The 24,176-nt window shown below is 40.9% G+C and overlaps 1 protein-coding gene across 2 annotated transcripts in view; it reads left to right on the top strand.

The window, feature by feature from the left end:
• The first annotated feature begins 214 nt into the window (after window positions 1-214).
• Window positions 215-24,176, top strand: part of LOC116373865 (zinc finger protein 501-like) — a 61,450-nt gene continuing 37,488 nt past the window's right edge. Inside the window, exons 1-3 of one of the 2 annotated variants that reach the window (XM_031822159.1) lie at window positions 10,281-10,434; window positions 10,549-10,726; window positions 15,549-17,469. In XM_031822159.1, the coding sequence (XP_031678019.1) occupies window positions 10,621-10,726; window positions 15,549-16,651 (1,209 nt within the window). In that variant the 5' untranslated portion in view covers window positions 10,281-10,434; window positions 10,549-10,620 and the 3' untranslated portion in view covers window positions 16,652-17,469. Of the gene's footprint in view, window positions 1,532-10,280; window positions 10,435-10,548; window positions 10,727-15,548; window positions 17,470-24,176 lie in introns of those variants that run through there. The other variant, XM_031822160.1, reaches the window with a different exon arrangement.

Below are 24,176 nucleotides of genomic sequence, written 5' to 3'. Positions count from 1 at the left end.
CTTTTATTATCCCCAGCACAAGGTACACCTGTGTAATAACTAAGCTGTTCAATCAGCTTCTTGGCAAATAATACATTTTGGCTGACAGGGATGTAAAAAATTCTGCAAACTTTTTTTTCAGCTCATGAAACATCCAACACTTTACCTTTTGCGTTTATATTTTTGTATAATGTAGTTCCTATCAGTTTTAGGAACATTTACCCAAATATTTCACCTTATTTTTTACCCAAAATATGACATCAGCGATAATCAAAATGTTGAAAATCTGTGAATGTCTAAATAAGAAATTGGTCCATTTTAACAGCAATGTGTCGAACCCTTTCAACAACGGGGAGATGTTACTGATGTGCTTTGTATCTTCAACGTAAAAACAAGTTTTGGACTTCCACACAAAATTACTTCTTTAGTTATTTTATGTTTAAGGAAGTGTGTAGGTCACATTCTGTATCATACAGCTATGAATGTTATATATTTAGAACCACCTGTTCAATTGGAATCCAGCGACGTCTGTGTCTTCAGTGTCCTAGAACTGTCCAGGTTTTTGTGTTCTGACTTGTAAAATAGGATGAATAAAATAAGTATTGTAAACATATCAATAATTACCAGGAAGCTCTACATTTGTTTTAAAATCACACTAAGATTGTTAAAACTGGCCTCGGGTTATTGAGAGATCTGATTTAGGATTTACCCTCGTAGCAAGGTTGTTTTATCATGTGGTTTCATTCGGGTCTCTATTTTAAAATAACACTGTCTTTGTGTTATTTTGGCAACCAGTCAGTTTGGCAGGAGAAAGGCCAGACTCGGAGGAGCCAGGGACGTCCAAACTAGCAAGACGACACCACTGCTCCCACTGTGGAAAGAGTTGTAACCGGTTATGGGACCTGAAACAGCATGAGACAATGCACACAGGGGAGAAGCCTTACCACTGTTCCCAGTGTGGAAAGAGTTTTCACCAGAAAGCACACGAGAGAATACACACAGGAGAGAAGCCTTACCACTGCTCCCAATGTGGAAAGTGTTTCAACCAGTCAGGGGGGCTGAAACTACATGAGAGAATACACACAGGAGAGAAGCCTTACCAATGCTCCCAATGTGGAAAGTGTTTTGTCCGTTCGGGGGAGCTGAAACAACATGAGAGAATACACACGGGAGAGAAGCCTTACCACTGCTCCCAATGCGGAAAGTGTTTCGTCCGTTCGGGGGGGCTGAAACTACACGAGAGAATCCACACAGGGGAGAAGCCGTACCATTGCTCCCAGTGTGAAAAGAGTTTCAGCCGGAAAGCATTCCTGAACCAACACGAGATAATCCACACCGGGGAGAAGCCTTACCACTGCTCCCAGTGTGGAAAGTGTTTCAACCAGTCGGGGGAGCTGAAACAACATGAGAGAATACACACAGGAGAGAAGCCTTACCACTGCTCCCAGTGTGGAAAGAGTTTCAACCGGAAAGCAAACCTGAAACGGCACGAGAGAATACATACAGGAGAGAAGCCTTACCACTGCTCCCAATGTGGAAAGTGTTTCATCCGGTCAGGGGAGCTGAAACAACATGAGAGAATACACACAGGGCAGAAGCCTTACCTCTCCTCCCAGGGTGCAAAGCTTTTGCCCATTTAGGAAGCCTGAAAGAACACATTAGACTGCACACATAGGAGAAGGCTTAGAAAAGCTCAGACTGTGGGAAAACATATTACTCATAACAGTCATTTAAACATCATTAGAGAATCCACACAGGAAAGAGAAATTACTTCTCTTAGCGTGTATATTGATATACATCACATTGACTTAAAATTAATCAGAAAACATACACAGTGCTCCCGTTGTCTTATATTGTTGACTGACAATGTGTTTACCTGTCTATTTGTTTGTTTTTATTAGAAAACATGAATTGAATATGGAGTCTGTCAGTTTGAATATAAAGAAGATCAGGTTCCTTCTTTTAAACGGTCCTTTTTTTAAACTCTATGTGTGTTTATCTGGGTGTGCCATTCCTCCAGCACTACAGATAATCAAGTGATATTTGGATGTGATGCATTAGTTCCATTGTTGACATTTGCATTGTTGGCCCACTGATGATTTAATGACGTGAAAATGTTCAGACTCTGTAATGGAAAATGTTAGGAAAATGTTAGTTGTATGTGTGTCCACATAGTATGTGACTAACCTTGTGAAACTCCTATTATAATCTCCTGTTTTTAGGACTATCATTCTGTGTTGCAAATCAATTTACACCTGTGTCCTTGTATGAATAATGTCCCTCCCAGGAACAGGAAACTATAAAGATATGTGCTAATCACCCAATGCTTCAGGAATTCAGACTGTCTACACTGCACTGTGTAACTCTGTTATTCTCTCTGAGCTCAGAAATAAAGAGTCTTGGTTTGACTTGGACTCCAGCAGATCCTTATTTTATAATATCCACCACAACTCTCCCACGGATTGCTATTTATCATAGTCTCAATGAAGAGTTGTTTGTTTTACTTTCCTGGGGTCATTTACAAGCCTCCCACTGGTTGAATAAAGGTTTCTTCCCGTTTTTTTCTGGAGGGAAGATCAGGTTAATATTGCAGAAAGAATGTTGCTTCCAATGTAATTGTCTGCATCATTTCCAATCCCCCATATTTTTTGGTAAATATATATATCCATACACGCATGCATATATATACACATATATACATACACATACCTGTATAGACATACATACTTTTTAAAGAATATACCTTTATTATTATTCCCCACAAACCCTTCCGCCGATCCCCCAATTGGAGTAAACTAATAAACACTTCTGCTTCTACCTTCAATCCATACATCTTATACACACTCTACAGACACAGTGTACTTTACAATAGTTCTCTCTTGTTTGTTCTTAGTCCTTCCTCTATTTCTGATGTCCATCCAGTTTGATTTCTATTTGTAACTGTGCTATTTCACACAAGCTCCGAACCTTTATACATTCTACAGATCCCTTATGCCCTACATTGTTTATCTTGTTATTAGTCCCACCCTTCAGCTCCACTCAACCCCTCCCATCTGTCTCTCAACATCCATTTCGGATTTCTACTTGCCATATATTTTTCAACTGTGCTGTGATGCTTCACAAAATAATTGAACCTTCCTATTCTCATAGCTTCTACAGATTGTAAATTACAAATAAACATTTTTGCTAAAATAATGATTATATTATTGATTGATTGACTATGGCTTTTCAAATCACCCAGTATTGCTATCTGTAGTGTTAGTTCTAGGCAAATGTTGCAATTCTTCAGCCATTCCTGGACCTGTGACCAAAAATGAGCTACATATGGACAATACCAAAATAAATGATCTAATGACTCTGCCTCCTCACAGCAGAATCTGCAGAGCTGGGAAGATTGTATCCCCCATATATATATCTAACATTCTATTAGTTGCAAGAATTTTGTATCGTAATTTATATTGAAAAATGTGAAGTTTTGAATCCGGTGTTGTTTTGTGTATCAATTCATAAACCATGTGCCATGGAATGGGTACATCGAACATCTCTTCACAACCATTTTGCAATTTATATGGCACAGCTGTCAGTTTTTTGGTCCTTAAATGAAATTGGTGAATGTTTTTATTTATCACACTTTTCTTTAACCATTTATGTTCTTTAATACAGGGCCGACATACAAGCTCCTTACTTTTATCCCCTTCTACTTGCCTCTTCCATTTTTGTGGTAATGCTGCAATTAATTGGTTGTAATTTTGGGTAGAGCAGACATGTCCATATGTCTGTGTTAGCTGCATGTGTGACATTACTCCCCCAGTCCTATTTATGATGTCATTCACTAAATTTATACCTTTTTTTTTAAATGTCTTCGATAAAAACAGTTTTTTTTATCAATTAGTATATTTGAATTTAACCACAATATTTGTTGTACTATTTATTTGTTGAATAACGTTGTTACCCGATTGATGAGATGATTATGGGTGAGAGCAATTAATATTTTATTTGTCAAATGGCAACCAAGCATCGGTCATCATGTCACCAGAATAAGACCCTCAAAATGTATTGGAAAGGAGCATCAAGCTCATCACATGTAGTTTCACCACCCTGTGAAGTTCATAACTTATTTCATCTGTAGCCTAATAAACTACATGGGTTCCCGAATCGTAGTGGGGGAACCACACAACATATCATCACGTTACTCCAAGTTAACTAAGATGTGATGGTTATTATAAAAATATTTGCGCATAAAGGAGTTTCCACAGCCATTTCTCGCTTTCAACATTTTTACTGACACAAAAAGACAAACAAATTAAGTAACAAACGAAGTAACAAAATGTCGCCATGTACAAGCATATCCTGTTTCCATCAGCCGGGTCATTACTTTTGAAATGGTTGGATCAATATCCATCTTCATGATGTGGATGAAGCCTGATTTGGAATGTCTGAGTAGTTCTATCTGATGTCATAATACACCCCTTTGATAGTGATACATTTGCTCCATTGTTTCCATGTCAGTTGGTTTCCCACTCTGATGATTTATATCTGACAGAGGGGCTTTAAATGAATAGTATGGTGACATCTTAGTGTGTCTTGAAATAGGATTATTAATCATAAACTCCTATAGCAACAATACACTGCAGCTTTGACATCAAGAAGAGAATGGGCTGATGGGTGGTGGTGCTACTCTATAGGTAAGGCTGTTCAATATGAATGTTCAAAACACACAATAAACAAATTGTATATATTTATATTCCAGACTCTGACATTCCTCGTTCTACCATTTCAATAATTCTAAATCCTTAAAATAAATTGTAGGGAAAATAAGTAGGTCACACAAATGACTATTTCTAAACAAAGATAATAGACCAGTAGAATGGGAGAGGTTTCTTATACCATCTATACTTACTCAGTGAAGAGACTCCGGGGACGGTGATGAAGGCTGTAGGAATGAAGATCAGACAGTGAAGAGACTCCAGGGACGGAGATGAAGGCTGTAGGAATGAAGATCAGACAGTGAAGAGACTCCAGGGACGGAGATGAAGGCTGTAGGAATGAAGATCAGACAGTGAAGAGACTCCAGGGACGGAGATGAAGGCTGTAGGAATGAAGATCAGACAGTGAAGAGACTCCAGGGACGGAGATGAAGGCTGTAGGAATGAAGATCAGACAGTGAAGAGACTCCAGGGACAGTGATGAAGGCTGTAGGAATGAAGATCAGACAGCAATTCTGGTCCTGTGGTCAGGTGGGGGAGTGGTCGATCCAGACAATGATTGTGAGGAAGCATGCGGGGAACAGGCTCCTTTCTACTACTATTCTGGGGTCTGGATACATGCCAACAAAGACTACAACTGCTTCAAACAATGGGAGAGGCTACCATTGACCACCACACTTTCTTTCATAACCAGGAAGCCCATGTTGAGCCATCAGTGTTCTCACTATGGAAGAGGGAGCAGGAAGACGTCATCCAGGGACAAGGACAAAGGTGCAGCACTGGTGTTAGTAGCTGATGACAGAAGTGACAGCCTGGACACAAAACAAAGTTTGGCGCGATCAGTGTTGTTGAGCAGAGAATCAACCAGATTGATTCACAGTCAGTGTTGTTGAGCAGAGAATCAACCAGATTGATTCACAGTCAGTGTTGTTGAGCAGAGAATCAACCAGAGAATCAACCAGATTGTCCAAGTTGAAGTTATTCAGGTGCATAATACATTTGATATGTTTAATTCTGTTTTATTCAATTAGAATAATTTACTCTGAATGAGAACAATCACATCTGTGAGCTTTATGCATTATAACATCGATTGATGACGTTGACAGATTTGTAGTAAAACCAGGGTTGGAGTAAAATCCATTTAATTTCCAGTCAATTCAGAAAGTAAACCAAATTCCACATTTTCCTAATTGAAAACCATAGAAGAGAATTGGAATTTTCAGTTTACTTCCTGAATTTACTGGAATATTCTAAAATTGATTAAATTGGGAGGTTTTCCTCATGAATCTGCACAACAACACCCTATAATGACGAAGCAAAAACAGGATTTTAGAAATGCATTTAAATATTAAAACTGAAATATCACATTTAAATAAGTATTCAGAACCTTAACTCAGTGCTTTGTTGAAGCACTTTTGGCAGTGATTATAGCCTCAAGCCGCCTTGGGTATGACACTACAATCTTGGCACCCCTGTATTTGTGGAGTTTCTCCCATTCTTCTCTGCAGATCCTCTCAAGATCTGTCAGGTTGGATGGAGAGCGTCACTGTGCAGCTATTTGCAGGATTTCTTCAGAGTTGTTCGATCGGGTTCAAATCCGGGCTCTGGCTGGGCCACTCAAGGACATTCAGAGACTTGTCCCAAAGCCACTTCTATGTTGTCTTCGCTGTGTGCTTAGGGTCGTTGTCCTGTTGGAACGTGAACCTGAGGTCCTGAGTGCTCTTGAGCAGGTTTTCATCAATTATCTCTCTGTACTTTGCTCCGTACATCTTTCCCTCGATCCTGACTAGTCTCCCAGTCCCTGCCGCTGAAAAATATCCCCAATAACACCATGATATTGCCATCACCACGATTCACCGTAAGGATGGTGCCAGGTTTCCTCCAGACCTGACGCTTGGCATTCAGGCCAAAGTGTTTAATCTTGGTTTCATCAGATCAGAGAATCTTGTTTCTCATGGTCTGAGAGTCCTTTAGGTGCCTTTTGGCAAACTCCAAACAGACTTTCATGTGCCTTTTACTGAGAAGTGGCTTCCGTCTGGCCACTCTACCAAAAAGGCCAAATTGGTGGAGTGCTGCAGAGATGGTTGTCCTTCTGGAAGGTTCTCCCATCTCCACAGAGGAACTCTTGAGCTCTGTCAGAGTGACCATCGGGTTCTCAGTAACGTCCCTGACCAAGGCCCTTCTCCCCCAATTGTTCAGTTTGGCTGGGCGGGCCAGCACTAGGAAGTCTTGGTGGTTCCAAACTTTCCATTTAAGAATGATGGCGGCCACTGTGTTCTTTAGGACCTTCAATGCTGCATATTTTCTTAACACTTATTTTTCTTATCTACGTTGTTGGTTAAGGGCTTGTCAGTAAGCATTTCACGTTAAGATCTACACCTGTTGTATTCAGCGCATGTGACAAATAATATTTGATTGTAACTAAATATGAAGTATGTCAGTTTCAATGTTACGGTCTTTGATTCAATTATATGTTTGAAACTCAAGCTGTGTGTGTTTATCTGCGTCATTCCTTGATCATTCCTTGTGGTCCTGTAGCTCAGTTGGTGGAGTATAGTGCTTGTTAAACCAGGGTAGTGGGTTTGATTCCTGGGACCACCCATATGTAAAGTGTTTGCACACATGACTGCAAATCCCTTTGGATAAACATGTATGCTAAATGGCAGATATATCCACTGATTATACCAAAAATTTGGAACAACTTCCTAATATGGAGTTGGACCCTCCCCTTTTCCCCTCAGAACAGCCTCAATTCATTGAGTTATGGACTCTTCAAGCTGTCGAAAGTGTTCCACAGGGATGCTGGCCCATGTTGACTCCAATGCTTCCCACAATTGTGTCAAGTTGGCTGGGTGTCCTTTGGGTGCAGTGGGGTCTCCTCAGAGGAGGAAGGGGAGAACCATCGTGCTCAGTTATTTTCAGAAAAATAAAAATGGCAAAATATTTAAAAGTGGTCCTTTTTAGATGAAACCATACTAAATATAATCACGTCACCAAATAATTTATTAAAACATACTATTTTGCATCCTCCTCTGGGTACATTGACTTCAATACAAAACCTAGGAGGATTATGGTTCTCAAGGCTTCCATAGACTTACACAGTTATTATGACAACTTCCGGAGGACATCCTCCAACCCATCAGAGCTCTTGCAGCATGAACTGACATGATGTCCAACCAATGAAAGGATCAGAGAATGAATCTAGTACTGAAAGCATAAGCTACAGCTAGCTAGCACTGCAGTGCATAACATGTGGTGAGTAGTTGACTAAAAGAGAGAAAAATACAATAGTTGAACAGTTTTGAACAAATTATTTCATTCCAAAATGAAGGAGAAGCGAGAGAGAGATATTTCGTCATTTATTTTCCACTTTCAGTTTCACTTACTTAGCTAGCAAATGCAGCTATCTAGTTTAGTCTACTCAAACACTTGGCTCAAACAAAGGGATGCTATGTTAACTAGCTGGCTATGACTATCCAACACAACACTGGAACTCTTCCAAGTCAAGGCAAGCTTTTGGTTTTACTAATTTATTGCCACTGGGACCCGCCAAGGTAAGTGCTAAACTGCTTACTGACTGTACACTGTAACGGTACTGCATGATTGTAGCAGGTTTACTAACGAGTTAGTTCTATTAGCTCTGTTGACTATGATGTTATTTTAGCTAATATGGTGACAACAATGTAAGCTGTGTGTAGCAGTTATGAAATGGTTTGGCTTGGAAAGGTTTTTTCTCCTGGTCACATACAGCTGATGTGTTATGCATTGAAGTACAGAAACAAAGGGAGAAGGTGATAAGAGGAGAGCACATAGATCCAAGAAGGAATACAACGTGTCTGTAATGAAAGTGAACTGTGTTTATGCATGATCAGGGGTGTATTCATTCCGCCGATTCTGTTGACAAACGTTTAAATGGAACAAAACGGGGATAAACATGCCTGAATTTGTCCAGTGATATCTCTATTTCAGCTAGATGCAGGCGAGAGTGTGCAAGGCAGTATTGAATGTGTCACTGTCTGCCATCGCAAAATTTTCTCTCGACCTGTGTGAACCTACATTCTAAACTTTCATTCATAGGCTAGGTTGCTACCTCATGATGGGTATAGGGACATTTAGAGTATCATGTAGTAGCCTAAACTTGTTGCTGTTACATTGAACAGGGTGAGTGAAATATGAATGACAGTCGTCCAATATGCTGTAATAGAATTAAGGCCATGCTCATGAAAAAAACAAATTGTCCTGCCTCATCTTAAACGGCACAAACCACCACTGTTTGGGTGGTGGACCACTCTTGGTACACATGGGAAACTGTTGAGCTGAACAACCCAGCAGCGTTGCAGTTCTTGACAGGGAATAGTATGGTCACATGTAGATAAAAAAGAATGTGAAAAATTAACAGAGAAAATGTTTATCAACACACTACCTATTCATATAAGTATTTATTAATCATCTACATATTCATATTGAGCTTCTACGTCTGTGTACAGGAACGTATTATTTGTAAGACGTAAGAGAAAATATATCAGCTCATTGTTAAGTTATTATGACGTTCTTTCCAATAAGTATACTAACTGTTTCCAAATTGCGTTACCCACTCCAGCCAGCAGATGGCGATGAGCGTCTTTCAGGTGATGATTCTTCCGTGACGTATAATGGACTGGACGGACGCTTCTTCAGGAACAACAACGCGGCTACTCTTTCAACCACGTCGGTAGCTTGCTAGCCAACATAAAAGTGAAAGATTGACGCTTTAGACCATCTTAATGTACATAATCTAATCTCAGTGTTTTACACAGAGTTCTTTTGACGTATTAACTAGTTAATATTTGCAAACTTGTTAAAGATTGATGCTGAGCCTAGCACTAGGCTAGTCGCTAATGCTAGCTAACTATCTAGCTAACATCCCTGACCATGAGTTCATTAAACTACTCATCCCTGCTATAGAAGAGGAGGTCTGCTGTTTGCAGAAAGAAGCTCTGGCGCTGAACATTGAAGAAGAGGATGAGGTTACAGTGAAAGAAGAGAAAGAACCTTTTAGAATGAAAAAGGAGGAAGATGAGACTGTTATAGTGAAGGAAGAAGATGCTGTTATAGTGAAAGAACATTTCAGAATGAAAAAGGAGGAAGAGGAGGCTGTTATAGTGATAGAAGAGAAAGAACCGTTTAGAGAGGAAGAGGATGCTATCTCAATAAAGGTGAAGGAGGAGGAGACAGAATATCAGATTACCACCAGTGAGTACTGTCTTCAACAGGGACACAAACTATGCCGTTGTTGAACTAATGTGCGGTTTTAAAGTGTTATTCTACTGAAGTTCTACACTTGAATATGTTGTTCAGTACTGTAGGAATTGTTAAAGGGTCGATCTGCCATTGGTTCATATATTTTAGGGACTTTTAAATTCGATGTATTGAATTCTCCATGTGGTCTACATAAAAGTTCCCCTCATCTAGTATAACAGGCTTTTAAAATTCAATATTGAAGCATAATCTCTACTTAAAATATCAAAGGGACATATTCATGCCTCTTGTAAGACCCTATGATTTTATTAGACGGTTATAAGTTTACTACTCATTTTGATGTTCTCATTAACACAGGAGAGAGACATGACTATGGTGGATCCTCTGGGAAGAAGCATCAACAACATCCTGATGCTGACGAGGAAGAGAAGAGTCTCTCCAGATCAGAACACAAGATGGTACAGCTTGGTCTGGTCTAGCATGCAGCTTGGTCTGGTCTTGCTCTCTCTGGGTCTGGTCTAGCTCTCTCTGGGTCTGGGCTGGGTTTCTGTAAAGCACTTTATGACAACAGTGACATCAGCATCCATAATGATATGTGTCTGTGTCCCATCTTTATGGTTACCAGGACAACGCTAGCCCTTCCTCCCTCCTGGAGTCCCTGTGTCGTGCCTCTCCCGGTAGCGCCTTACTGCTGGGTATGAAGAGGTTGTCTGTGCTGCTGGTGGACTGCAGGAAAACAACGGGGCTGAGTGGAACTGTGAGAGGAGGAGAAGAGAAGAAAGGATCAGATTTGAAACATCAAAGTAAGTGCTGTAATTTAGTTTGAACAAATTAAATAGATCTGGTATCTGTTACCAGGACAACCAGCAGAGTTCTGTTAGTTGACATGAAGATGGACTGGTATCTGTTACCAGGACAACCAGCAGAGTTCTGTTAGTTGACAGGAAGATGGACTGGTATCTGTTATCAGGACAACCAGCAGAGTTCTGTTAGTTGACAGGAAGATAGACTGGTGTATATGGATGTTATGAATATCATAACACTGAAAAAGGATTCTGCCAATGAAAAGAGAGAAACCAATAGACCATATAAAACCTTGATGAAAGTTAGCTTTGGAGAGAAAGTTTCAAGATGATCCAATGTAAGGTGCTTTTTTTACAAAAACTATTCCTTAAAACATTATGGATGTTACAGTCAACCCCCCTATCTTTACAAGACTGTAGAACAGGCAAACTAAACTCAAGACTTTGGTAATTAATTAACTGGTACTGAAGAAAAGCTGTGATCAGGCTGCCCACTCAAACGAAAGCTTCAAACTGTAACCAGTGCTGGCGACCTGGTTCAGGTTATCTATCAACTTACCAGGGTAGTGACAAACAGTAGAGGAATGAAATCATCAACATGGTTTGATCATATCTTTACTAATGCTGCAGAAATGGGTTGTAAAGCAGTATCCAGATCCATCAGATGTAGTGATCACAATATAGGAGCCATGTCTAGGAAAACCACCGTTCCAACGGCTGGGACTAATATTGTGTATAAGAGGTCATACAATTTTTTGTAGTGATTCCTATGTTATTGATGTAAATAATATTTGTTGGTCTGTGGTGTGTAATGATGAGCAACCAGACACTGCCCTTGACACATTTCAAACTGCTTATCCCAGTTACTAATAAGCAGCACCCATTAAGAAAATGACTGTAAAAACTGTTAAATCCACGTGGATTGATGAGGAATTACAAAATGGTATGATGAAGAGGTAGGCAAAAGAGATGGCATATAGGTCTGACTGAATAACTGATTGCAAATTGAGAAATCATTTGACTAAACTGAATAAAAAGAAGAAACTACACAATGAACCAAAGATAAATGACATGAAGAATGAAACTTATTGTAACGCTCAATGAGTGAATGGGTGTGGAGTCAGGCGCAGAGAGCAGAGGATATGGGGAAAAACACGCTTTAATGTCCAACCAAACAAGGTACAAATGGTAACACCAAACATAGGCGTAAATAAACTCCATTTAAGTCTTAACTCTGGTAAAATATCTGGACAGCAAAATAAAAACAACAGACACGAACACCTCTCACAAAACAGGAGACAAGCAAACAGAAGACAAGCCCACACAAACAGAAGACAGCCCCACACGAACAGAAGACAGCTCCACACAAACAGAAGTGTGCGAAGCGAACTTACCACCCTAACAACCAAACAATGAACAGGTGAAAACAATTAGACAAAACCAAACGAAAAAGGATCGGTGGCAGCTAGTAGACCGGCGACGACGACCGCCGAGCGCCACCCGAACGGGGAGTGGAGCCACCTTCGGTAATATTCGTGACACCTATTGCAAATTGAGATATGTGACTAAACTCAATATAAAGAAGAAACTACACTATGAAACAAAGATAAATGACATGAAGAATGATAGTAAAAATCTTTGGAGCATCTTCAATGAAATTTTGCGCAAATAAATAAATAAAATCAACAATGACAAGTCACTGGTGTCTGACAACGTGGATGGAAAATTGAGGACAATAGTGGCCGATATGGCCATTCCTATTGGCCTTTTCTTTAATTGAAGCCTACTAGAAAGTGTGTGCCCTCAGGCCTAGAGGGAAGCTAAAGTCATTCCACTACCCAAGAATAGTAAAGCTCCCTTTACTGGCTTAAATAGCTGACCAATCAGACTGTTACCAACCCTTACAATTTTTGAAAAAAAAATATTTGACCTGATACAATGCTATTTTACAGTAAACAAATATAGACTTTCATCTTATAGGGAAGTTCATTCAACTAGCACAGCACTTACAAATGACTGATTGGCTGAGAGACATTGATGATAAAAATGGCTTTACACCCCCTGCTATATTGTGGATAAAGAGTTTTTCTTTTAAAATGTAACCTTTATTTAACTAGGCAAGTCAGTTATAAACAAATAATTTTTTTCAATGATGGCCTAGGACTGCCTTGTTCAGGGGCAGAACGACAGAGTTTTTTACCTTGTCAGCTCAGGGTTTCGATCCAGCAATCTTTCGGTTACTGGCCTACCGCTCTAACCACTAGGCTACCTGCCGCCCCAGAGCTACCTGTCTAACAGAACACAGAGAGTGTTCTTTAATGGAAACCTGTACAACAAAATCAAGTTTGAATCAGGAATTCCCCAGGGCAGCTGTTTGGCACCTACTTTTTTCAATCTTTACCAACAACATACCAATGACATTTGAGTAAAGCCAGTGAGTCTATGTATGCGTTGACTCAACACTGTACATGTCAGCTACTACATCGACTGAAATGACTGCAACACTTAACATAGAGCTGCAGTTAGTTTCAGAATGGGTGTCAAGGAATAAGTTAGTCCTAAATATTTCTGATTACCTTAAAACCTCTTGGTGTTAGGGGGCAGTATTTTCATTTTTGGAAAAAAAACGTCCCCGTTTTAAATGGGATATTTTGTCAGGAAAAGATACTAGAATATGCATATAATTGACAGCTTTGGATAGAAAACACTCTAACGTTTCCAAAACTGTAAAGATATTGTCTGTGAGTATAACAGAACTGATGTTGCAGGCGAAAGCCTGAGAAAAATCCAATCCGGAAGTGCCCCAGGTTTTGAAAGCGCTGCGTTCCAATGACTCCCTATATGGCTTTGAATGTACCATCAACGAGCTTATGCTTTTTACGTATTCCCCAAGGTGTCTACAGCATTGTGACGTAGTTTTGCGCATTTCTATTGAAGAATAGCCGTATGGGGGCACATTGCGTAAGTGGTCACATGGTGGCTCCGAGAGAGATTCTCGCGTAAAGTGCAGAGGTAGCCATTACTCCAATCGGTCCTTGAGAAAAAGGAATTGTCCCGACGGATATATTATCAAATAGATATTAGAAAAACACCTTGAGGATTGATTCTAAACAACGTTTGCTATGTTTTTGTCGATATTATGGAGCTAATTTGGAATATTTTTCGGTGTTGTGACCGCAATTTCCGGGCGATTTCTCAGCCAAACATGAAGAACAAACGGAGCTATTTCGCCTACAAAAATAATATTTTGGGAAAAAATGAACTTTGGCTGTCTACCTGGGAGTCTCGTGAGTGAAAACATCCGAAGTTCATCAAAGGTAAACGATTTAATTTGATTGCTTTTCTGATTTCCGTGACAAGTTTGCCTGCTGCTAGCAAGGCATAATGCTATGCTAGGCTATGATAAACTTACACAGATGCTTGTCTAGCGTTGGCTGTAAAGCATATTTTGAAAATCTGAGATGACAGGGTGATTAACAAAAGGCTAAGCTGTGTTCCAATATATTTCACTTGTGATTTTCATGAATAGGAAGATTTTTTAGGAAGATTTATGTCTGTTGCGTTATGCTAATTAGTGTCAGATGATGATAACGGCCCCGTTCACGGGCTGGGTGTCACTACAGGTTAAGTTACATGGCCTACTATGCTAATTCTGTAGCGGTATTGTTAGAGAGGGCTAAAGAAATATTTTGTTGGTGCGCAAGGCAGGTATTAACCCTAGTTATTAAAGTTAGTTATTACCTATTATAACATTATTATTTTAAAATATTATTAAAACCGAAAGGATGAGAGTAGAATAGATAGAGTAGCGCTTCCAGACACATTCTAAACATGATGGAGTATTAAAGGAGGACTGTAGCAACTAATGATGAAACATTATGGAGTCTTAAAGGAGGACTGTAGCATCTCATTTTGAAACATTATGGAGTCTTAAAGGAGGACTGTAACATCTAATAATGAAACATTATGGAGTCTTAAAGGAGGACTGTAGCATCTCATAATGAAACATTATGGAGTCTTAAAGGAGGACTGTAGCATCTAATGATGAAACATTATGGAGTCTTAAAGGAGGACTGTAGTATCTAATGATGAAACATTATGGAGCCTTAAGCTTTAATTTGTGGTATTGCACTTGTGAATGCATGAAAGTTAAATATTTCTAAAAATATATATATATTTTGCACTCTGCAATTTCACCGGACTTTTTTTTCAGCTCATGAAACATCCAACACTTTACATGTTGCGTTTATATTTTAGTTTTTTGTTGTTACTATCAGTTTTAGGAACATTTACCCAAAATATGACATCAGCGATAATCAAAATGTTGAAAATCTGTGAATGTCTAAATAAGAAATTGGTCCATTTAAACAGCAATATGTCGAACCCTTTCAACAACGGGGAGATGTTACTGATGTGCTTTGTATCTTCGACGTAAAAACAAGTTTTGGACTTCCACACAAAATGACTTCTTTAGTTATTTTATGTTTAAGGAAGTGTGTAGGTCACATTCTGTATCATACAGCTATGAAAGTTATATATTTAGAACCACCTGTTCAATTGGAATCCAGCGACGTCTGTGTCTTCAGTGTCCTAGAACTGTCTATTTTTTTGTGTTCTGACTTGTAAAACAGGATGAATAAGTAATGTAAACATAGCAGTAATTACCAGGAAGCTCTACATTTGTTTTAAAATCACACTAAGATTGTTAAAACTGGCCTCGGGTTATTGAGAGATCTGATTTAGGATTTACCCTCGTAGCAAGGTTTTTTTATCATGTGGTTTCATTTGAGTCTCTATTTAAAAATAACACTATCTTTGGCAGGAGAAAGACCAGACTCAGAGGAACCAGAGCCAGGGACGTCCAAACCAGCAAGACGACACCAGTGCTCCCAGTGTGAAAAGAGTTTTAAACAGAAAGCACAACTGAAAAAACATAAGAGAATACACACAGGGGAGAAGCCTTACCACTGTTCCCAGTGTGGAAAGGGTTTCAACCAGTCAGGGACGCTGAAACAACACGAGAGAATACACACAGGAGAGAAGCCTTACCACTGCTCCCAATGTGGAAAGTGTTTCAACCAGTCGGGGGAGCTGAAACAGCACGAGAGAATACACACGGGAGAGAAGCCTTACCACTGCTCCCAGTGTGGACAGTGTTTCAACCAGAAAGCACACCTGAAACAACATGAGAGGATACACACAGGGGAGAAGCCTTACCACTGCTCCCAATGTGGAAAGTGTTTCAACCAGAGAGTAAACCTGAAACAACATGAGAGAATACACACAGGAGAGAAGCCTTACCACTGCTCCCAATGTGGAAAGTGTTTCAACCAGAGAGTAAACCTGAAACAACATGAGAGAATACACACAGGAGAGAAGCCTTACCACTGCTCCCAATGTGGAAAGTGTTTCAACCAGAGAGTAAACCTGAAACAACATGAGAGAATACACACAGGAGAGAAGCCTTACCACTGCTCCCAATGTGGAAAGTGTTTCAACCGGTCGGGGGAGCTGAAACAGCATGAGAGAATACACACGGGAGAGAAGCCTTACCACTGCTCCCAATGTGGAAAGTGTTTCAACCAGTCGGGGGAGCTGAAAGAGCATGAGAGAATACACACGGGAGAGAAGCCTTACCACTGCTCCCAATGTGGAAAGTGTTTCAGCCAGTCGGGGGAGCTGAAACGGCATGAGAGAATACACACAGGAGAGACGCCTTACCACTGCTCCCAGTGTGGAAAGAGTTTCAACCGGAAAGAGAACCTGAAAGCTCATGAGAGAATACACACAGGAGAGAAGCCTTACCACTGCTCCCAATGTGGAAAGTGTTTCATCCGGTCAGGGGAGCTGAAACGACATGAGAGAATACACACAGGAGAGAAGCCTTACCACTCCTCCCAGGGTGCAAAGCTTTTGCCCATTTAGGAAGCCTGAAAGAACACATTAGACTGCACACAGAGGAGAAGGCTTAGAAAAGCTCCGACTGTGGGAAAACATATTACTCATAACAGTGATTTAAACGTCATTAGAGAATCCACACAGGAGAGAGAAATTACTTCTCTTAGCGTGTATGTTGATATTTCACATCACATTGACTTAAAATTCATCAGAGGACATACACAGTGCTCCCGTTGTCTTATATTGTTGACTGACAATGTGTTTACCTGTCTTTACCAGATGAAATTAAATGGTACAGGGTATACTCAAACATATATTTGTTTGTTTTTATTAGAAAACATGAATTGAATATGGAGTCTGTCAGTTTGAATATAAAGGAGATCAGGTTCCTTCTTTTAAATTGTCCTTTTTTTTAAACGCTTTGTGTGTGTTTAACTGGGTGTGTCATTCCTCCAGCACTACAGATAATCAAGTGATATTTGGATGTGATGCATTAGTTCCATTGTTGACATTTGCATTGTTGGCCCACTGATTATTTAATTAAATGAAAATGTTCAGACTCTGTAATGGAAAATGTTAATTGTTTGTGTGTCCACATAACTGAGTATGTGACTAACCTTGTGAAACTGTCCTATTATAATCTCCTGTTCTTGGGACTATCATTATGTGTTGCAAACCAGCTGCACCTGCACCTGCATCCTTGTATGAATAAAGTCCCTCCCAGGAACAGGAAACTATAAAGATATGTGCTAATCACTCAATGCTTCAGTAATTCAGACTGTCTCCACTGCGCTGTGTAACTCTGTTATTCTCTCTGAGCTCAGAAATAAAGAATCTTGGTTTGACTTGGACTCCAGCAGATCCTTATTTTATAATATCCACCACAACTCTCCCAAGGATTGCTGTTTATTATTGTCTCAATGAAGAGTTCCTCTTCCGACTTTCCTGGTGGCATTTACAAACCTCCCACTGATTGAATAAACGCTGTTAACCGAATGATGAGATTATTATTTTATTTGTCAAGCAAGCATCGATCATCATGTCACCAGAATAAGAACCTCAAAATGTATTGGAAAGGAGCATCAAGCTCATCACATGCACTTTCACCACCCTGTGAAGTTCATAACTTATTTCATCTGTAGCCTAATAAACTACATGGTTTCTCAAGTCATAGTGGGAGGACCACACAACATGTCATGTGACTCCAAGTTAACTTTTTTTATTTTATTTTATTTTACCTTTATTTAACCAGGTAGGCAAGTTGAGAACAAGTTCTCATTTACAATTGCGACCTGGCCAAGATAAAGCAAAGCAGTTCGACAGATAAAACGACACAGAGTTACACATGGAGTAAAAACAAACATACAGTCAATAATGCAGTATAAACAAGTCTATATACAATGTGAGCAAATGAGGTGAGAACGGAGGTAAAGGCAAAAAAGGCCATGATGGCAAAGTAAATACAATATAGCAAGTAAAATACTGGAATGGTAGTTTTGCAATGGAAGAATGTGCAAAGTAGAAATAAAAAATAATGGGGTGCAAAGGAGCAAAATAAATAAATAAATTAAAATTAAATACAGTTGGGAAAGAGGTAGTTGTTTGGGCTAAATTATAGGTGGGCTATGTACAGGTGCAGTAATCTGTGAGCTGCTCTGACAGTTGGTGCTTAAAGCTAGTGAGGGAGATAAGTGTTTCCAGTTTCAGAGATTTTTGTAGTTCGTTCCAGTCATTGGCAGCAGAGAACTGGAAGGAGAGGCGGCCAAAGAAAGAATTGGTTTTGGGGGTGACTAGAGAGATATACCTGCTGGAGCGTGTGCTACAGGTGGGAGATGCTATGGTGACCAGCGAGCTGAGATAAGGGGGGACTTTACCTAGCAGGGTCTTGTAGATGACATGGAGCCAGTGGGTTTGGCGACGAGTATGAAGCGAGGGCCAGCCAAAGAGAGCGTACAGGTCGCAATGGTGGGTAGTATATGGGGCTTTGGTGATAAAACGGATTGCACTGTGATAGACTGCATCCAATTTGCTGAGTAGGGTATTGGAGGCTATTTTGTAAATGACATCGCCAAAGTCGAGGATTGGTAGGATGGTCAGTTTTACAAGGGTATGTTTGGCAGCATGAGTGAAGGATGCTTTGTTGCGAAATAGGAAGCCAATTCTAGATTTAACTTTGGATTGGAGATGTTTGATATGGGTCTGGAAGGAGAGTTTACAGTCTAACCAGACACCTAAGTATTTGTAGTTGTCCACGTATTCTAAGTCAGAGCCGTCCAGAGTAGTGATGTTGGACAGGCGGGTAGGTGCAGGTAGCGATCGGTTGAAGAGCATGCATTTAGTTTTACTTGTATTTAAGAGCAATTGGAGGCCACGGAAGGAGAGTTGTATGGCATTGAAGCTTGCCTGGAGGGTTGTTAACACAGTGTCCAAAGAAGGGCCGGAAGTATACAGAATGGTGTCGTCTGCGTAGAGGTGGATCAGGGACTCACCAGCAGCAAGAGCGACCTCATTGATGTATACAGAGAAGAGAGTCGGTCCAAGAATTGAACCCTGTGGCACCCCCATAGAGACTGCCAGAGGTCCGGACAGCAGACCCTCCGATTTGACACACTGAACTCTATCAGAGAAGTAGTTGGTGAACCAGGCGAGGCAATCATTTGAGAAACCAAGGCTGTCGAGTCTGCCGATGAGGATATGGTGATTGACAGAGTCGAAAGCCTTGGCCAGATCAATGAATACGGCTGCACAGTAATGTTTCTTATCGATGGCGGTTAAGATATCGTTTAGGACCTTGAGCGTGGCTGAGGTGCACCCATGACCAGCTCTGAAACCGGATTGCATAGCAGAGAAGGTATGGTGAGATTCGAAATGGTCGGTAATCTGTTTGTTGACTTGGCTTTCGAAGACCTTAGAAAGGCACGGTAGGATAGATATAGGTCTGTAGCAGTTTGGGTCAAGAGTGTCCCCCCCTTTGAAGAGGGGGATGACCGCAGCTGCTTTCCAATCTTTGGGAATCTCAGACGACACGAAAGAGAGGTTGAACAGGCTAGTAATAGGGGTGGCAACAATTTCGGCAGATAATTTTTAGAAAGAAAGGGTCCAGATTGTCTAGCCCGGCTGATTTGTAGGGGTCCAGATTTTGCAGCTCTTTCAGAACATCAGCTGAATGGATTTGGGAGAAGGAGAAATGGGGAAGGCTTGGGCGAGTTGCTGTTGGGGGTGCAGTGCTGTTGTCCGGGGTAGGAGTAGCCAGGTGGAAAGCATGGCCAGCCGTAGAAAAATGCTTATTGAAATTCTCAATTATGGTGGATTTATCAGTGGTGACAGTGTTTCCTATCTTCAGTGCAGTGGGCAGCTGGGAGGAGGTGTTCTTATTCTCCATGGACTTTACAGTGTCCCAGAACTTTTTTGAGTTAGTGTTGCAGGAAGCAAATTTCTGCTTGAAAAAGCTAGCCTTGGCTTTTCTAACTGCCTGTGTATAATGATTTCTAGCTTCCCTGAACAGCTGCATATCACGGGGGCTGTTCGATGCTAATGCAGAACGCCATAGGATGTTTTTGTGTTGGTTAAGGGCAGTCAGGTCTGGGGAGAACCAAGGGCTATATCTGTTCCTGGTTCTAAATTTCTTAAATGGGGCATGTTTATTTAAGATGGTTAGGACTAAGATGTGAACTAAGATGTGATTGTTATCATTAAGGAGTTTCCACAGCCATTTCTCACTTAGACATTTTTACTGACACAAAAAGACAAACAAATTGTCAAACGGAGTAACAAATCGTCTGTCAGCATTTATAAAAGTGTACAGGCATATCCTGTTTCCGTCAGCCCGGGTCATTACTTTTGAAATGGTTGGATCAATATCCACCTTCATGATGTGGATGAAGCCTGATTTGGAATGTCTGAGTAGTTCTATATGATGTCATAATACACCCCTCTGATAATCAAGTGATATTTGGAATGTCTGAGTAGCTGATATCCCATTTTATGGGGTCACTCCACAGTTAAGGCTGTACATTGCCTATACAAAGTCTACACTTTGCTCCTTTCATATTTATTTTGATCCTTATAAACTCCCCAGTCCCTGCCAGTGACAACCATACCCATAACATGATGCTGCCACCACAATACTTATTGTGTGGTTAATGTGTGGTCTATCTCCAGGTCATCAGACTGTTAAATAGTCACCTCTAGCCGGCCTCCACCCAGTACCCTGCCCTGAACTTAGTCACTGTTACTAGCCGTCTACCACCCAGTACTCCACCCTGTATTCTAGTCAAGGCTCATCCTATATAACTACTGCTGTACACACCTTTTATATTCATATACGGTCCATAATGTCTAGACACACCATCATATACATTTTAAACTAATTGTATATATTTATATTTCCAGAATCTGACATTCCTCGTTCTACCATTTCAATATTTCTAAATCCTTCAAATGAATTGTAGGGAAAATCAGTAGGTCACACAAATGACTATTTCTAAACAAAGATAATAGACCAGTAGAATGGGAGAGGTTTCTTATACTATCTTTACTTACTCAGTGAAGAGACTCCAGGGACGGTGATGAAGGCTGTAGGAATGAAGATCAGACAGTGAAGAGACTCCAGGGACGGTGATGAAGGCTGTAGGAATGAAGATCAGACAGTGAAGAGACTCCAGGGACGGTGATGAAGGCTGTAGGAATGAAGATCAGAGAGTGAAGAGACTCCAGGGGCGGTAATGAAGGCTGTAGGAATGAAGATCAGACAGTGAAGAGACTCCAGGGACGGTGATGAAGGCTGTAGGAATGAAGATCAGACAGTGAAGAGACTCCAGGGATGGTGATGAAGGCTGTAGGAATGAAGATCAGACAGTGAAGAGACTCCAGGGATGGAGATGAAGGTGAAAACCTTGTGAAGACTTACAGAAAACATTTGACCTCTGTCATTGCCAACACAGGGTATATAACAAAGTATTGAGATAAACAATGTGATTTTCTGGATTTTTTTTCTCATTTTGTCTGTCATAGTTGAAGTGTACCTATGATGAAAATTACAGGCCTCTCTCATCTTTTTAAGTGGGAGAACTTGCACAATTGGTGGCTGACTAAATACTTTTTTGCCCCACTGTATGTTAATCTCTAGCAGACAGAACAAGTCTCCTTCCTGAGCGGTATGACGTCTGTGTGGTCCCATGGTGTTTATACTTGCGTACTATTGTATGTAAAGATGAACATGGTACCTTCAGGCGTTTGGAAATTTCTCCGAAGGATGAACCAGACCTGTGGAGGTCTACAATTCTTTTTCTGAGGTCTTGGCTGATTTCCACATGATGTCAAGCAAAGAGGTACTGAGTTTGAAGGTAGGCCTTGAAATACATCCACAGGTACATCTCCAATTGACCTCCACTGAGTAGTTGGCAACACTGGGTGAGGGGAGTTCTTTACTAATTAGTGACCTTTTTCGCATAATTTCCAGTCACAACTTGTAGACTTGTTTACGTGCTGCTGTGCGGTTTGTTGCCAACCTTACTTTGCTACCTGACAACTTTACGGTTTTCACTTTTTAATTACCGTTCATATATTTATTTATTTTTTCCTCAACTTTTTCACTCCGGACGCTTTATCTGGACACGATTCGTCAGGACCTCCAACAGCCGAAGCTAAGTAGTAACATTAACATGATGCCTTCTAATTGCAGCCGCTGTACTCGCCTTACGGCGAGGATAGCTGTGCTGCAAGCCCAGCTTCAGACGCAATCGTTAGGCAAGGGTAATTTCAGTGTAGGAAAGGATGAAATAGCGTCTGTGGCACCAGTAAGTACAGATAGTAGTGTAAATCCCCTGGCACAGTCCCCGCAGCCGGACAACTTTCTCACGGTTTCTGGAAGGAAATGCTGTAGGAACGCTCAACCGGTGTCGCTCATTCAGCCGACAGAAACTTTCAACCGGTTTTCCCCATTAAGCAGCGGGTCGGAGTCAGAGGCCGATTCTTCTCTGGTCTCTACTCCTCCCGTTACGGGGTCTGAGACGCCGAAGCTTCCCACCATTAGCTCTGACAAATTGAAAACTCTAGTCATTGGCGACTCCATTACCCGCAGTATTAGACTTAAAGCGAATCATCCAGCGATCATACACTGTTTACCCGGGGGCAGGGCTACCGACGTTAAGGCTAATCTGAAGATGGTGCTGGCTAAAGCTAAAACTGGCGAGTATAGAGATATTGTTATCCACGTCGGCACCAACGATGTTAGGATGAAACAGTCAGAAATCACTAAGCGCAACATAGCTTCTGCGTGCATATCAGCTAGAAAGATGTGTCGGCATCGAGTAATTGTCTCTGGCCCCCTCCCAGTTAGGGGGAGTGATGAGCTCTACAGCAGAGTCTCACAACTCAATCGCTGGTTGAAAACTGTTTTCTGCCCCTCCCAAAAGTTAGAATTTGTAGATAATTGGCCCTCTTTCTGGGACTCACCCACAAACAGGACCAAGCCTGACCTGCTGAGGAGTGACGGACTCCATCCTAGCTGGAGGGGTGCTCTCATCTTATCTACCAACATAGACAGGGCTCTAACTCCTCTAGCTCCACAATGAAATAGGGTGCAGGCCAGGCAGCAGGCTGTTAGCCAGCCTGCCAGCAAAGTGGAGTCTGCCATTAGCACAGTCAGTGTAGTCAGCTCAGCTATCACCATTGAGACCGTGTCTGTGCCTCGACCTAGGTTGGGCAAAACTAAACATGGCGGTGTTCGCCTTAGCAATCTCACTAGGATAAAGACCACCTCCATTCCTGTCATTACTGAAAGAGATCATGATACCTCACATCTCAAAATAGGGCTACTTAATGTTAGATCCCTTACTTCAAAGGCAATTATAGTCAATTAACTAATCACTGATCATAATCTTGATGTGATTGGCCTGACTGAAACATGGCTTAAGCCTGATGAATTTACTGTTTTAAATGAGGCCTCACCTCCTGGCTACACTAGTGACCATATCCCCCGTGCATCCCGCAAAGGCGGAGGTGTTGCTAACATTTACGATAGCAAATTTCAATTTACAAAAAAAAAAAAAGACATTTTCGTCTTTTGAGCTTCTAGTCATGAAATCTATGCAGCCTACTCAATCACTTTTTATAGCTACTGTTTACAGGCCTCCTGGGCCATATACAGCGTTTCTCACTGAGTTCCCTGAATTCCTATCGGACCTTGTAGTCATAGCAGATAATATTCTAATCTTTGGTGACTTTAATATTCACATGGAAAAGTCCACAGACCCACTCCAAAAGGCTTTCAGAACCATCATCGACTCAGTGGGGTTTGTCCAACATGTCTCTGGACCCACTCACTGTCACAGTCATACGCTGGACCTAGTTTTGTCCCATGGAATAAATGTGGTGGATCTTAATGTTTTTCCTCATAATCCTGGACTATCGGACCACCATTTTATTACGTTTGCAATTGCAACAAATAATCTGCTTAGACCCCAACCAAGGAACATCAAAAGTCGTGCTATAAATTCACAGACAACACAAAGATTCCTTGATGCCCTTCCAGACTCCCTCTGCCTACCCA

This window comes from Oncorhynchus kisutch, unplaced genomic scaffold (genome assembly GCF_002021735.2).
Source record: "Oncorhynchus kisutch isolate 150728-3 unplaced genomic scaffold, Okis_V2 scaffold4077, whole genome shotgun sequence".
NCBI lineage: Eukaryota > Metazoa > Chordata > Actinopteri > Salmoniformes > Salmonidae > Oncorhynchus > Oncorhynchus kisutch.
This window is presented reverse-complemented; position numbering and strand designations above follow the sequence as displayed.